Source organism: Kwoniella bestiolae, chromosome 5, assembly GCF_000512585.2.
Source record: "Kwoniella bestiolae CBS 10118 chromosome 5, complete sequence".
NCBI lineage: Eukaryota > Fungi > Basidiomycota > Tremellomycetes > Tremellales > Cryptococcaceae > Kwoniella > Kwoniella bestiolae.
The window spans coordinates 204425-221046 of record NC_089245.1 but is presented as its reverse complement, the minus strand read 5'-3'; the positions used below and the strand labels follow the sequence as shown (position 1 = coordinate 221046).

At 46.8% G+C, this 16622-nt stretch overlaps 6 protein-coding genes across 6 annotated transcripts; 3 read left to right on the top strand and 3 right to left on the bottom strand.

Annotated features, from left to right (window-relative positions):
- Window positions 1–3922: 3922 nt before the first annotated feature.
- Window positions 3923–4306, top strand: I302_106482 (uncharacterized protein; the record flags this gene model as incomplete). The annotated part of the gene is made up of 1 exon (XM_019192873.1): window positions 3923–4306. One exon carries the CDS (start codon window positions 3923–3925, stop codon window positions 4304–4306), a length of 384 nt encoding a protein of 127 aa, XP_019045870.1.
- Window positions 4307–6514: 2208 nt separating this feature from the next.
- I302_106481 (uncharacterized protein) lies at window positions 6515–6895 on the top strand (the record flags this gene model as incomplete). The annotated part of the gene is made up of 1 exon (XM_019192874.1): window positions 6515–6895. One exon carries the CDS (start codon window positions 6515–6517, stop codon window positions 6893–6895), a length of 381 nt encoding a protein of 126 aa, XP_019045871.1.
- Window positions 6896–7414: 519 nt separating this feature from the next.
- On the bottom strand, window positions 7415–10094 carry I302_106480 (uncharacterized protein; the record flags this gene model as incomplete). Its single annotated transcript, XM_019192875.1, has 3 exons — window positions 7415–9167; window positions 9226–9304; window positions 9374–10094. 3 exons carry the CDS (start codon window positions 10092–10094, stop codon window positions 7415–7417), a joined length of 2553 nt encoding a protein of 850 aa, XP_019045872.1.
- A 1196-nt stretch (window positions 10095–11290) lies between these two features.
- I302_106479 (uncharacterized protein) lies at window positions 11291–12603 on the bottom strand (the record flags this gene model as incomplete). The annotated part of the gene is made up of 5 exons (XM_019192876.1): window positions 11291–11402; window positions 11489–11574; window positions 11671–12057; window positions 12143–12289; window positions 12454–12603. 5 exons carry the CDS (start codon window positions 12601–12603, stop codon window positions 11291–11293), a joined length of 882 nt encoding a protein of 293 aa, XP_019045873.1.
- Window positions 12604–13490: 887 nt separating this feature from the next.
- I302_106478 (uncharacterized protein) lies at window positions 13491–14774 on the bottom strand (the record flags this gene model as incomplete). Its single annotated transcript, XM_019192877.1, has 5 exons — window positions 13491–13602; window positions 13679–13764; window positions 13834–14208; window positions 14354–14506; window positions 14616–14774. 5 exons carry the CDS (start codon window positions 14772–14774, stop codon window positions 13491–13493), a joined length of 885 nt encoding a protein of 294 aa, XP_019045874.1.
- Window positions 14775–15845: 1071 nt separating this feature from the next.
- On the top strand, window positions 15846–16349 carry I302_106477 (uncharacterized protein; the record flags this gene model as incomplete). The annotated part of the gene is made up of 1 exon (XM_019192878.1): window positions 15846–16349. One exon carries the CDS (start codon window positions 15846–15848, stop codon window positions 16347–16349), a length of 504 nt encoding a protein of 167 aa, XP_019045875.1.
- Between the last annotated feature and the right edge of the window lie 273 nt (window positions 16350–16622).

Genomic DNA, 16622 nt, shown 5'->3' with positions numbered 1-16622 from the left:
TACCATCGAACATACCGATGGCTCGACGTACTTGCTCCCCAACCTTGACCCTGTTAAGATTCGAGCACTCGGTCAGATGGAATGGGAGCTGCGCCCTTGAGGCAAAAGCCCACGTACCTACAACAGCATTGCCTAAGTGTCTGTGGATGTACATACAGTATTTTGAACACAGGCGTAGAAGTAACAGCCCAGATACTGTAGTTCGTCTCGTTATGCATGATCAACTGAAAGGTATATGAATTTCTGGCCTCCCTCCTATAGATGGAGACCATTGTCATTCGGACTGGTTTAATTTGCTATCCTTCGTATCCTCTAAAGGATGTGTAATGTCGATGAATGTACTGTCAGGAAGTACACGGTTCGGGAATTGCTAATCGTCAACGGCGGTAGTGCAAACTCTCTCCCAAACACTGTAGAACGAAAGGATCCAACGTGCATATAGTATTTGTGCTGATCTATGATAGGGACTACATGTTCAGTTTTGTATATCTGCTTTTGAGAAAACAAGAAACGATTGCAAATCGACTACTTGTCTGTTCTCTGAAAAAGTACAAGTCTCCATTAATTGTATGCCTTCAATTCTCGTTTCGCTCGCATGAACCTCCATATATCGTCTTCTCTCCGACACAGCCAGCTCATCTTATCTGCTTTTGTTTTTTCTTTTCTGATGTGCCATGCCGCATACCGCATATCGATCCTCACTTTCTCCAGCTTCAGGGAGATTCATCTCCCTTCTCTTTTCTTCGCCCCGACTTCTACCCTGAACTGGTCCAAGTACTATGATCTGTGACAAAGACATTAGGCCTCAGATTAAGACTGATATGTTCCTTGCACTGTACGCAGTTTGTGGTCCCGTCCAATTACTCTGCGCTACAGAGCGGCCACAGGAAAGTGATTGATATGACATCCTGTATGAACTCGTCGAGAAGTCAATCTCATTTGAGAAGACTCTAGGAACGCGATTTGGCAGCACGAACATCTTCAAAGAGGTATCCTTATTCGATTTTGATCAAATTTGAATGAAGGTGTCTCTGGTTCACATATGTGTGAATTGGATCTTGACGCTGACTTGTCAGACGTGGATATCACCTATGGTAATACGCGAGGGTAGTCCGTTTCCCAACCCATAATGGGAACCACCTGAAAAGGACTGCAGTACGGGTATTCGTTAACGGCTTTGCCATTTCTTCAAAGCGGGCTGTCATCAAGATCTGTCCCATCTGATACAAGAAGCACCTGACAAAGTGCATATATCCGTCGATATAACAGTTTGCCAGCAACCCAGTCGATCTGCATCATGATGATGCTCTGTCTGACGCACTTATCACCGTCCGTCTCGGTTCTGCTTGACATTCCATATTCGTCGTCATCCAAAAGATCAGGATACCACGATTTGTCATCTTCAACGAAGATAATGGCGAGATCAAGTCCAGATCAAGTCCAGAAATATAGCACTGCTTTCTTTCGTCAATGAAAGCATGTTTGACTCGATCCGGACTCACCGATGCCCAGGCTTTTGCGTTCAAGCTAGGAGGCTCAAAGGAGACGCAAGGGGTTGCACTGCCTCAACGATTGTAAATAGCCCTTTGAGGGGATGTACAGTACGAAGTTGGGGTTTCCTCAATGCTACGTCCGAAAGGAAATGTACAGCATCATCGAATCAAGTCCTGTGGATCCCTACAAAGTTAGGAGCATGTATGACGTAGCAACGATACTGATCTTGTTCATAAGAAAGGGAAGGTGATACAGAAACTATCTGTCATAGCTAGGTGAGACGCCTGTTCCGTCGAGTATTTGCAATTCCCTTTTCGAGACACTGTATGAGCATGTTAAGAATGTCGCTTAAGATGTGGTTATGCGTTTGAGATGTACGGGATGATTCTGAGATGACGTGTGTTGTGACCTGTCAGCGTCATAGTCTGATATTGCCCTAGCAGATGTCGACGACATCACAAGAGTCGAGCAGATACATAAACGGCACAGGAACTCCCTCTCTGACTGACTTGACTATTCCTTATTCTTTCCCTTCTATAGTACCCGATACAGTGGCTTTTCCATTCAACGATACTTGCTCTTTCGGAAAGGCATTAACATACCACTCAATATTCTCCTCTCGCATGTCAACAAAGCCCTCTCACAGTGGTTCGTCTGCCACCAAAACAGATGTTTCACCTTCCACAGAAGATATCAATACAGGGCCTCGTAGCTCCTGTACTGATAATCAACCCACCGATCATCCATGGTGGAATAGGGAAGACGTATTACGAAACGTCTGCGATGGTACCTGGCGGCATAAAATGCCTATAATCGATGCCTTGCTACAAGAAACGTTTTTTCACAAGAAAAAAAACGACAAAGATATCCATGATCAGTCCTTCGGAGTTTCAGTTGGTAGCTGGTTAACCACGGAGGAGGGAAAGCCGTCGATCTTGAAAGATAATGTATCGGGTGTCGAATACAAGGTCCAGGATCTAGTCCTGTGCGAGGATAGCACACATCGTACTGGTGATTAGAACTTGTTAATCAAGGGTGTAGCTGACTCATCAGACCCGTGACAATATGGCCTGTATGCCTTTTCGTGAATTTATTTATTATATTTGTCGTATATACTCGGATGAGGTCGAGAGGATGTCTCGCAGTATACGACGTATGGTGCGCCCTGTTGCACATATGCTTCGACCCAACGATAGTTTGCGCCTGATCATTGCGAGAATCGCTGGACGTTATGATCACTGGGAAGAAACGCGAGGCAGACAGACGGAACATTCTGGGGATGTTTCTCTGATTGCCCTGTCAGTAGTCCTATGATCGCCGGTGATGTGTCATTACGGGCAGACCTGGCCAGTACAAGACACAGGATGCCTTCAGTGCACGAGGAGTCAGCGCCTGATCATTCTTGACATAACGCTCATGTCCTTTACATCGAGACCCATAGCCCTAGACAGAAAACCCATCAGGAGCTGTTTCCAAACTGGATCCGTTAGGGATAACTTATGCCCTTAATATCAAGGGAAGTACAGCTGTCTCGGATGTGTGAAAGTCGCTATCTTTGAGAGCTACTGCCTCAGGATGATGTCGAACGTGCGGGGATTCGTCAGATCCTTTCCAGTGAGTCCGTTTTGATCCTTTGCTAAATGTAGCAGGAGACGAAACACCCAAACAGGACATGTTTGAGTCGGGACTGCATATTCAAACATCTGCACAGGAGAAGCTGAAATGCTCGAGGTTCAGACATCATAGTACGTTGCACATCCTGTGTGCACTCGAAACAGCACGTTCGTTCGTCCATGTCTCAGATAGCACTCCATGAATAGAGACAGCAAGCCCTTTGTGCTGAGGTTTGTGATCAGCCTCTTGTCTTTCTCCTGTTTGGGCCCATCGAACAAGAACAAAGGTTCAAGTACACTTCCAAGCTGTCATCTCGATAGGATAAGTCTCAGGATGATGTCAGGAGCTGAATATGTGTTCACAACGCACCGACTTTCTTTCGACGTGAACGCATAGCTTTGGCAGCATCAAAAGATGTACGACATGCTGTACATGCCATTTTCTACTCCTTGTTTCAGCTGTGTAAAAGGTTTCAAGGACTCAAATGGAAGGTATGTCAGTGAACAGACGATTTTCATGACGATGCGCCAACTAGTGAGTCGTCTCAAGTTGCAGAGTCGTCTCAAGTTGCAGAGGGCCGCGACAGCCAAGGTATAAATAGGCCATTTTCGCTGACCCTATGATTCCACTTCTGACCATCGATACGATCATCTGGAAACCATACAACGCAATCACCCAGTAACTACCTGACAATACGTGAGTGGAACTATAGGTACAATGGAAACTCAAAGGGAAAGCGATTCTTGAGCACTTGGCTGACTAACTCATGCTCGTTGTTGCCATAGACCAAGCAGCATCAACGACAGCAACAACAATGGCCGAGCAATACACCATTATGCCGACTGTCTCTGCTAATTCCGATAGCGGTACTGTCGAGTCCACAAACAACGCCGACGCCTATGCCGCGATGGGCGTGAAGCCTGAGGCCATGTGGCTGACGGATCCTAGTATTTGCGAAGTCATTGAACATATCGCAGGTCCCGGGGAATTTGGGTTCAGGCTGAAGCACGACACGGACTTTGGAGTGGCCGGGGAGAGCAGGACTATCACTCTCCGTGCCGGAAACATGTGCGACTGGGCCACAGGATATCGCTTTAAGAGTACCGTTTTCGGCGGGGAGAAATTTCATGCTCATCGCTTGAGCCCCAAAGGCCATTTTTTGGAAGGTAGCAATGATCAAGGCAGTCATGCCGCTTGAAGCCACTTCGAAGAGGGGAAAAGGACAGCCGATTGATTATGTACTGGTGCTGTTTAGCGTATTTCTGAATAATCGTCTACCCTCCTGAATCTCATCGACTCGCTCTGCCATCAACCTGACATGCATTCTACCTTCTTTAATCGCCTGAATCAAGCTCACCGTTTGCGCCTAAGCCGAGTGGTTGGGGTCAGCCTCCCGCTCGGAAAGTATGATTTCCTTCTTGAACCTAAATCACCAGGACAAGCTGAGAACGTCTGGACCCCTCGGAGATCTTTCAGAAAATACCAACTCCATCATGAATTCCTACTGTTTGTTTGCAATCCGAGACCGACGCTGCAACTGGCAGAACTGTAGGTGGCGACACGAATGGAGCTACAACTGAGGATATCTGGTATCGAGAATGAGATCCCTCAAAGGTCAGACCAGTTCGCCACTCCACACAGGACGACCGTACTCGAGGCTGGCTGTGGCAACAATCAGGTGTATACGCGTACAAAAAGCAGACGCCAATATTTCTCGTTTTAGGCAGCCAAAACGGCTTTCGCTGCTGGCGTATTTGGAGTGAGAGACAGCTTGCACGCCGTAGAATCGGGTGATTTTCACCTTTGTTCTGTATATCATGGAAGCCATACTAGGGCGTAGGTCTTACTTCATGGAGGATGACGTCTCAGGATGCTTATCCGCACGTTAGAGCAGCTACAAGCATACAGGTCGGTCCTTTCAGACACGACCCTGACTTTTTAACCTATCCATCATGTTGAGAAGGAAAGTAAATCTTGACCTAGTCCGCATGGAATGTGATTGGAGGTAACATACAATACGTCATGTGCCGGATAGACGACTCATGCTCACTCTTTTCACCACCCAAAAAGTGCTTGTGCCGGGTGTGAAGGAAGGCAAACCGCCACATGCGGCCGAGAAGGTGTTTTCATACTCCGCTGATCGCTCCTTGTACTGAATGTGTCGTGAGTTATAAGCATGTGAGTCTACATGTTGACGTCCCTCGCTGTCACGTACGTTAGTCAATAAACAGATTCGCGTTATCATAACAGCAAGATGAAAGTGAGTGGTGATGTCCCGTCTGCCTCTGAAGACGACATCGACAGTACTCATCGTCCTCTGTCTCTGAAAACAGCGAATCAACAATGACAGAAACGTCCCACAATACCGTCCCGCTATAATCTCCAGTGGAGTGTCCCATCACAACACAGATAGCAATAACGACGAGGATCCTCATTGGTGGAATGTTCCCCACGTCTTCGACAGGTTCGTTCACGTAGGGGAAGGCCAACCTGTCATGCGACAATTTGAAGAGGAAACGACATACAGTAAACTCAATACAGACACGTTCGTCACGGTTGTTCAGGGGAGCTGGTGGTCTGAAGGGTTAAAAGTGATTGATAGAGATACAGAACGGGCATATGATGCTCATGACCTAATCCTGATCGAAGAGGCTGGTAAATGTACCTGACAAAATTACTTTGATAGTCAGTGCTTGACGGAGTACAAACGAAATGGGAACTGTGGCGCTCGCTTGGCATATTGTAACCACCGAACCATGATGTTGAAATAACTGAAACAGGCATTGTGAGGTAGCGAGCGGCAGGTAGCGAGGAGTTGATGGCGTTACCTCAATCCAATTCGGAGTATATCGAAAGAGACAACACGCTCATCTTTTCGCCATCGTATCATTCTCAGAGTAAGAGTGAGCCCTGAATCGTGCCTCATAAAAATATGTCTCATTTCTCGATTTCGAAAAGAAATGGGTCCTGTACAGTACAGCGCTTTGAAGGAAGATCAAGTGTGTGTCCACGTCACTCAACGAACCTTCACACGGGAGGTGGATGCCTCAAAGGACCTCAAGTATACTTACTTGTATTGCTAGTCATAGACGTGTTCGAGATATCGCAAAGTCTACAAGAAAGGATCAGGATGCGCTTAAACAATGGACGGTCCAAGTTGAGTAGTCCACACATTTAGTCAGAAGGCCAACGCCAGAACTTTCTTTACTGTAATTCGAACAACATATATATATACAGTGCTTCTCACGCCACCTGTTTGTTACACTGCTTTCATTTCTTCTTCGACAATTTACGACCTATTAGCGTCACCTGTGTCCTGTGAGATAATTGTACTAGTGAGCTAGACAGAGATTTAATAGCTGACTACCTCTGCACTCTACGGTGTACTCTACTCCACGCGCTTGAAATGGCACAACCAAGACCCGTAGAGCAAAGTCAATCGAACGGCGGGACACTCTCCCCGGCCCACGATGCTACAAGAACTGGCATGCTGCCCTCGAGTGCAGACAACGCCACAGTCCGCATCGGAAGCTGGGAGGACGACGACAGGCTTATCAAACACGAGATGTGCTGGTCAAAGTGCTGGCAAATGGAATTAAAGAGTACCTTCCTCCGCGACGTCACTTTCAGAGATACCAGGAGTGGGGACACGTTCGAAGTCAAGAGAGGGTACGAATGGGATAGATGCGACGACAAGTTGGGACAGGAGATTCATGATGTGGCATCCGGTCAAATCTTCAGCCCTTTTAGGTTGGAGCTTGTCACAGATATCGCTTCGTTGTGCTGAAAAAGTAATACCTAGTTAGCCTTGCCCTACGAATCGGATATTCGATGTTCTTCGTATGTCGGATCAGAAACGATATGCATATGCATGCGTTAAGCGATTACACTTTACTGCTATTCACCTGAAAAGGCATAACCCGTGTCTGCGCTGTAGCTTTACCAACTAAGTGTGGATCGAACCTTTAATCTTGTAAAAGTTCGGTCTTCCCTGTTCCCCGAACCTAGAGGTATCTCACGATTTGCATGAAGGCCATCACCGAAACAATCATAAGCACCATACATCTACTCATAAACCAACTCAATTTTCTCATCTCTTCCTATCAAGCAATAAATAAGGTCCATAATCATTCGCCACGCACTATCTCAAACAAGAGTATGTAGAATATAAAAGCTATAGTACACGCTCCAACCTCCTCATCCTCCCATCTCCCATTGAGCACAACTCTCTCTCACTCACTAGCTCAATTAGAAGCAAAGTATGCCCGCCGTTTCTCGTTTGTGACTTTCGCCTTAATCAATCTATTCATCGTCTCCCAAATCCGAACCCCACCCCAGGCGTCCCCTCACTTCTCCTCTTCTTCGCCCTCGCCTCAAGAATCGTCATCTCAGGCGTCTCAGCGCCGATAATTCCCCTCAGCCCAGGCGTAGCAGGAGCGAAATGAGTAGGTGCCAGACCCAAGCTCATCGCTGCGTCTGGTCCATTGGGCGAGCTAAATTGAAGCCATTCTTTAGTTACCGATTGAGGGAATCCCGAAGCGGATGGTTTGATAGGTGTGGCAAAAGCACCTGAATAGTTTGGTTTGATATTGGTTGAAATGGGCTTGAGAGCTGATCTGCCGGATTGGGTATGAGTCATACCATGTCGTGGGGACGTAGGTGTAGGTGCCTCTTTGCGTTTCTTGAATCCCGATGAGAGAGGGGAAGGACTAGGCATCGAGATGGTATGTCTCTTTTTCCATCTCATTGAAGAGAAGGGGGTAGGTTTGTTAGATCCGTTTGCTGAGGATGGTCGAGTGGGGGTATCGGGTAGGACAAATGGATCGTCGAGGTTGGGTCGAGCGTCGAAAGAGAGTGATCGGGTGATTTCTGGTCGGGGGTCTCGGAAAGGTTGAATAATGGATGATGATCTGGCAGGTCGAGTTCGAGTAGGTGACAAGATAGCTGGTGCCGACAGCAGTGAGCTGGACCATGCTAAAGCTTCACGATCCTCTTTATTCGCGGTTTCGTTGAGCACTTCAGGTGGTAGGATAATGGCCTGATCCCGAGCGAGTTGAATATCGTTCCTTTCATTCTCCTCTGGACCTCTAAGCGGTGTACTGTGCAAGTTGAGTAGAGTCTCAGCTGCGACAGCTTCACCTTCGGCTTCTACACTGCCGTCCCTTCCTTCTTTTGTAGGGGGCTGATCGGCCTCTTCGTTCCCGGGCCAGCTAGATAGCTGAAGAGACTGCCATTGCTGAGTGATATCGAGAGCAGGCTCAAGCTGTTGAGGCTCAGCTTGGATACTCGACCACGACTCGGATGGAACCCATTGTTGATCAGGTATAGGAGGCATCTCCTCAGGGGAAGAAGGTAAAGAATCCTCGTCCATCGGAGCGACCTTCATAACTTGGGCATCGATCACTTCGTGTTCGGGCTGTACGATGGGTTGAGGGTATTGCTGGTATTGCGGTTGGAAGGTGAAGTGGTATTGACCGTTAATGAAGGTCATAGAGGCAGGTTGAAGTGGTTGATTGTGCCATGGGTGTATTTGTGGCGGATTGGCAAGTATTCCTCGAGACGCAGAGATGGGAGTTGAAGTATTGACAGAGGGATTGTAGTATTGTTGGGAAGGTGAGGGAGCATTGCTTGGTAGAGGGTGAAGAGGAGTGGTTGATTTGGTCATGATTTCAGACTGAGAGGTAGAAGCAGAGATGGATGATCGATCGCTAACGGTTGTCGACTTCTTTTTACCTTTCCCTTGCTTGACTATAACTTTACCTTCGTTCATGTCGACGGATACATCGGGCTCTTCCTCAGGAGATGGACCTAACAGTTCACCGCTATATCTAGGTACACTCTTATATTCTTTGATAGCTTCTACCCCTCTTAATATACCTTCAGGGATTATGAGATTACCTTGCGTGCCATCGAGGAATCGTTTGTTCTTGACATTACGAGCTTCTTCCTCTCCTCGATATTTGGGAGCAACAAGTCGCATGCCGCATGGAGTAATTATACCAGATGGACCGAATCGCTCGAGAAAGGCTTCGTGGGTCTGCTCCAACTTCTGGATTTGGCTATGATATAGGTCAAAGATGAGCTGATATCCTGTAAGAGGGGTAGAGTCAAGCTCACCGATGTTTATTTATCCAATCTCGTTTCGACTTCAGACTCCTCTCTTTCGCATCTTGTTGGGACTTGGGTCTATCGGGTTCTGCGGTCCGCAATAACTTGTTTAGCTTCCGTATGGACATCGAATAGTTAATCCGGATAGTTGACTTACCGTAATCCCATCTACTTCTCCTCTTTTGGACACTCAACGGTACACCATGTTTATCCTGTAAGTGCCTTCTCGCCACGCTCCTGGCATTCTTCCCATCATAAGTCTTCGAACATACTCTACAAGTGTACATCTCATACTGGGACGTATGACCTTGTAGTCCCTCTGTATGCTTCTCAGGAGGATGAAGGATGAGTAAATCGTTGACATCTAGTATACATCCCTGAGGAGCGGGGAGTAACCCATTCTTGCTCAATCCCTTGAGCTGGATGGGCGGTTGATATGGATCAGGAAGGAAGATGGCTGTTGATGATCCTAGATCTTCCTCCGTGGAAGGTGCAGTAGGGAGAGTAGGTTTATTAAGTACAGAGTTGGACTTTGATCTGGATTGAGAAGTGGCTTTCCCCTTTCCCTTGGATTTAGGGGGAGCTTTTCGTGATGATGGATCATATTGATTCGGTACCTTCTTCTTCCTCTCTGGTCTACCGGTGTAGGTGGGATCTAAATCTTCCATCTCTTCTTCACCTTCCTCGATGGAGTGCATACTTGTGTCTACTGTACTTGTACTATCGTATGCTTGAAGAGCGGGACGAGGGGGATAATGGTTGACCCATGGGACCCCTGCCCCCGGGTGAGGTGGTGGATGAAAGGTCATACCGGGCTGGGTGGGGATGGGGTAAGGGAAAGGAGCGATGTTCCAAGGTCGTGGTGGTGGTTGGGCCATGTGTGAGCGATGCACTGTATAAGAAGGTCAATATATTTTTGTTAATTCACTGTTGGCTTCCGAAAGTGAGACTGTTAAGGACTCACAGTGTTTAAATCAGGAATTGAAGGAAGAAGGTAATAGCACCTGTACTTGCACGAAGAGCAATGATATTACTGGGTGGATGGTAAGATGAGCCGATGAGATGGGATATGATGAATGCTGGATGATGATAGCTGTTCTAGGCAGTGTCCGTCTTGTGTCTTATGAGGATGTGATCACTATATACTTTCATTAAGATTATGATTACGATGAATACGAGTGATATCGATGATGATAGAAGTGATGATGACGAAGGAAAGTAGAAGAGTAAGAGTGAATTATGTTTGGATCATTTTCATTTTCATTGGAATGTTTACATCCATCTGTTATTTGATGATATGAAACACACTGAGAAAGGAGGTCATACGCGTGTGCTTTTCACTACTGCTGTACTGCTATTTGATCCGCACAGAGCTTTGACTTGTGTACTCACACACACAGATACACACACATACACGTCAACACAGTCAACCGGTAGTCAACATCCCACCCAGTACCATTTTGTATCATTAGTATAAATACTGTACACTCTTTGTATATACACTCACATGTACATACACAATCTCCCATCCCTACGACCCCAGTTCAGTGAGTACTATTCACATTGCTTGCGATTGATCTGACGAGTCGAGTTGTTGATCACTCAACTTGACAACACATTCTCGATCCCTGATCAGATGATCCGAGCGTGTGTGTGTTCGTTGTTCTTGCCACTTTGGTATGACGTTTTGACTCTGCCAATACCTTTCCGACTGGGAGAGAAGGATCCAAGCATTGGCATCGTTGGCGGCTGGTCAGATGCATGGGTCGTCATTCATAGGTCGATGAAACGTTAGTACATCGTGCACATAATTAAACACGATCCCTTGTCCCTTTCAGGGGACAAGGAATGTTCCATGCATCAAGGGTTAGTACACAGCTCTCCTCGTAAGTGTAAGATCCAGAACACGAAATGCAGCATGCAATGCAGATGCCGCAGCTAAGACTTTGAAAGAATTGTCCATGTTACCAGTAGAAAGCCCAAAAGTAGACGAAGAGAAGACTATGAGGATATCAGGAAGTGGGAAGTGGAGAGCGCTTGTGTATTATCGTGGCAAGTTGTTAGACCAGAGCGTCTATTGACATCTCCCATCGACCAGTTGGAATCCCTCTCGACAGGCTGAAATTTGACATTGACCACTTGCGCAGGTAGATGATCCGAAGGCAGCACCGGGAAGGATCGAGCAGCTGTAGGACAAAGAGCATACATCAGTGTCCATCTTGATCTTAGGAACCTCGGGGCAAAGCAAGCTATGAAGTACACTCGTACTCACTCGACACCAGTTGACGCAGTGGAATTACCATAAGTCCCATACAAGCATCCACCGCACGACTCGAGCTCAGAGGAGACATCGATGCACTGTGGGTAATCGACAATTGTCAGTCAAGACTCTGTTGTCCACCAGAGATAGCAGCGAGCCAGAAGTCCTAGTACTAATGTAATACCAACACTCACCTCGAAAGAATCCTCTGACCCAGGAACATTACAAGCCTCGAATCCTCCCGGACAAAACCTCTCCAACACCATCTGATCCCTTCTAAGTCTATCCAACCTTCTCCTCCTCCTGTCCACCAGACTGGGGGTGGAAGCGGCGGTATGCGAATACGCAAAGTACACATTCGTATTACCGCACGTATCGGGTATACCGCCACCATCTGATCCCGAGATAAAGCAAGAGCACGTGTATGAACTGCCCGAGGGGGAAAGCATCGCTACGGGGTAGGTATTACATGCGTCCCAGCAGGCTTGGAAAGAATCCTGCGGGGTGGAAAGGTCCGCCTGGGAGGGGGAGGGGAGGGAATAACAGTTGGTGAATGTGTAGTCTGTTTGTAGGGCCATGACCTACACCCATCTTGAGATTAGCAAGACCGTATCCTCTTCGACGACTAGTCAAACCCCGAACGGAATCTATAGTATTTGAACTCACCGTAGATTGGAAGTTCCCACAATTGGTGCTCCCACTGGCCACGGAATTAATCTCAGTAGACTCGGGTCCAACGTCTTTACATGAACAATAGCTCATAGCGGGGTTAGCAAAGTATGCGTAGGCGTAACCTGCATCGGCGCAGGCGAACTAAAAGGATAGAATCAGAATCAGCCAAACAGTATTCTGATCACAACAACCAGAAAGCAGTCTAGAATGTCGGGGTCCGTGTCACCTTTATTCAGGGGTAGGAAGGATAGGTTCGGAGCAACGGCCAAGGAGGAGGGAAGAATGTAAGCCCCAACTCAACGTACATTACATTCATCCACGCTGTACACCTGCGGACTAAGGAGCGCCCCGCTCGTACCCGTTCCAATGGAGGTACATCCCACAAATGTCTCAGAGTAATCTGCAGCGAACACCGAGGAGATAAGCCCCAGGGCGAGGATGAGGGAGGGAATCATATTGTTAGAGAGATCGAGTAAAGACAGTGGATATTAGGATGATTGAATCTAAGTTTGATGAGCGTTGAGGAGGAAATGATAACTCACACACCTCCTATTTATACAATGCCCTTACCATCATAAACGCAAGAACCGAGACCGAGGGCCAGAAAAAGTCAAAGTCAGAAGATAAACAAACATTGCATACCATAAAACCTTAAGTTAAGCCAATCAAGGATAAGCATGTACAGTAATCAATAACGTAGCCCAACGGTTAGAATTACTGTACAGTACAGTAAGTAATCGGCTCCTCCATTCTGGTATCAGCTTTGATATTCCAAGTATGTTTTGTCCATTGAGTACGATGTACATCAAATTGACCTGTACGTGATCGTCCAAAGGTCAAGGACGGTGCTATGTGAAGGAACTGTACAGTGAACATCCCAGCAAAGCCAAGAAGATATACCACTCCATCCGATGGGACGGAACGAAAATAAGCTTTTTGAAGTTTACGTTACCTCCAAGTGGCATCCGAATGAAGTGATGCCTTGGACCGGATCGAACGACTAACCTACTGCACGTGAGGTATGATGATTTGTAGTTCTCATTCTAGTGATATGCAAAAGTAGATGTAGATACCTTGACGATGTATCAGTACAGAGCGTATCACCAATGCATGGTAGAACTCCATCATGCGTTATTATTCTTGAGAAGTATACGCACTGTATAATCCCTGATTTTCCATTATCAATAGCCCAAAGATGAAATGTAAAGGATTCGATCGAAATCAGACAGAGAAAGGAAAGGAAGAAGTGTAAATACTGTAATGCTATATCTATATATATATCAGGCTCTTGAAATTCATGGAACCAAACAGTGTTTGCCTTGGTATGATTGGCCTCCAGCGTTCAATGACATCTCCCTTCGACAAGCTTGAACCCATCTTGACAAGCTGATATCTCACATCGACCAGCAGAGCAGGTGGTTCCTCCGAGAGCAGCTCCAGTGAGGATTGAGCAGCTTTACATGTCAATGAATGCATCAGCCCTATTCTTCCTCATGACAACAAATGAGTCTATATTTGCAAGTAACTCACTCAATGCCCGCTGAAGCAGTGGCGTTGGTGTATGAGCCATACAAGCAACCACCGCACGATTCCAATTCCGAAGAGGTATCGATGCACTGTAATCTCACATCAGTCTGGATCGATGATTGATTTCGCTCAAAGCACAAGACGATAGTTGAACACACCTCGAAAGAATCCTCTGAGCCTGGGACCTTGCAAGCTTCCAACCCACTCGGGCAGAATCTATTCATCACCAACTGCTCCCTTTTCATCCTTTCCAACCTCCTTCGTCTCCTATCGGCGAGACTGGGCGAAGAAAAAGGTGTATGGGAGTAGGCAAAGTAGGCAGACCTACTGCAAGTCTCCGCCGAACCGTCTGATGAGATCGCTACATTGGAGCAAATGCAGTTGAAATGGTTGGAAGCGTATTGAAACAGCGCGTTGGTGTACGTCTTGCAATGATCCCAACATGCATCGTTGGTTATCTGGGAAGTGGTATCGTCCGATGAGGGGGAGCTATAGCATTGGATGAAATTGTAATCTGTAGCTAGGGCATAGACCTGTTGATTAAATCACGTTGCTAAGTTGATTGTTCTCAAGTAGAAAGGTATGTACAATGATAAATTACAAGTGATCGCACTAATGTGGGAGGCAGTACGGCCATCTACATTCGAATGACACCATGATGTACAGTATGCGACTCACAGTGGACTGATCATTCCCACAATCCGTAAAACCACTCTCCGGATCCCTATTACCCCCAGAAGCTGGACCTTCGCTAAAACATCCACAATAGTTCGAATTCGAATCGGGATTAGCGAAATACGCATAGGTGTATCCTGCGGCCGCACATGCAGCCTAAATCAACAATACAAGATCAGCATATACGTAGACTCCAAATAATCATTTCCGCTTCGGGTACTCGTCTCACTTGGTAAATGGGGCAAAGGACATTACTGCTACTCACATTACATCCGGCGATGGAGGTCGCTGTCACCTGATCGCCTGCTAATGCTGCACCGATCGATGAACATCCCACGTATGTCTCCGAATAGGCCGAAACCACTGTAAGGAAGGCTAGTAGACCAACCAAAGGGAGTGATAATCCAGAAATACGAAATACCATGTTGTCCATGTCGATGTTGTTGTCACTCGTAAGTACCTTGTGATGTGTTGATCTTTTTTATTGAATTTGAGAAGAGATGGGAAATATGCACCGTAATATGACCGATCGAACGCTTTTATACACTCAGCAAATGACTTGTTAGAAAATTCAGAAAGAACCATGACAGTCCCATGCTTGCTTTGTTGACTTTGCACAGTCATAAGGTAGGATCTCCTACAGCACCTGTCCGAGCACTAGCATCTTACCATATCATATGCGAGTAGAGGTTCAACCTTACAACCACGATAAATACGGATGAGCTTGTTGATGCACTACACAACATACAGTGTTCGGCTCCGCCACGCCACGCCATGCCCCTCCACGTGCCTGACCCGTCCGCATGTCTTGATCAGGGAGGGCACTGTGAGATATTGACGTCCCGAATTGACACTAGACAAGCTGAATGACCATCCGACGATCACTTGGTAACATTGAGGTATGTGTTCGGCCTGGTTGATGTTCAGGCACCAGGTGGGGAAGTCCTTCTGTGATACATATATCCGGTCTTTTCGAAGATCTATCCGCAACACGGCGCCCGGTTGCATTGACTTCCAAATGATTTTTACAGTGGGTAACCAAAAAAGGTGGGCCGCAAAATCCCCTTTGCCCGGGATTTAATGCTGAATTCGAAGACTTGCGCGGCTCATCTTTCTGACACTGAGCTCATGGTATCGCTCTGCAGCAATGGACTGACAACGGGTCTCTCGGGATCAGGCGGACACGGCGCCAGATCACCGACTCAGCTGCTGAAACGTACAACCGCTTCTCAGGAACCGGAAGGGGATTGTCCCACTTTGTCTGTGAGTGAAAATTCCTGTCAAGTAAGGTATGAGCGATACACCCTCCGCCTCCGACTGTACCAATATTGAAATAGCTTCGAATCATTCACAATGCCGTGGAGCAGAGAAGGGCCGGGGATATTCAGACCTGAAAACATTCACAACAAAGAATATCTATCTCATGTTGTTTCGCCCTACTCCTTATTGACCAGTGAGTATTCCTACTTTCACTCTGCAGTGCAACCTTCCCACCATGTCACAAGCAGAACAGAAACGACCTTCATTCAGAGAATCCTCGCACACCCATACTTGTACCTCTGGGATGAAATGGTATGATAATCCCAACCTCGTCAGTAAAACCTCCGATGGAAGTACCATCACCCTTCGGAAAAACAGCAGATTCACCATCAAATTGAACAGAGGGGTTTCTTCCAAATCCAGTTCCAATCCCAAAATCAACACCAATACCAAAGATGACGACACGGCCACAGAAACAGATACGATGTCGTCAACAACCAGCACCACTTCTGAACCTCCAGAGGAGGAGCATTCACAGGTGATAACTCTTTTAAAGGGGACGCAATGGTATGCCCCTCGGCTTGGGGCTCAAAGGCATGTGAATCTCCCACTCAACTCCCTTGACCACCCTCTTGAGGGACTACCCTCTACGCCCAGTAGGTTCGAGGGATACAATTGGAGGGAAAGTGCGAATTTGGATATTGGTAATCTTGATTACTGGGGTCCGGTAGAGGAATGATCGCTACTCCGAGGAAGTGGATAGGTGACATAATTTAGAGATAATGGTCCGGAACACGCTATGGTTGATGCATGCCAATGTGGTGCATTTATCTTGCGGCGCATCTGTACAGACATTACTGAATTCATTATTATACACTCAACTCAGCTCAGCAGGTTGAACGAGATATATATAAAGCAGCTAAAAAAAGTTGACGAAACTTGACGGCGAATTATACTTGACTTGAACATGAAACCGACTAACTTGTCGCACTATAAGGTGTGGACAATAGTG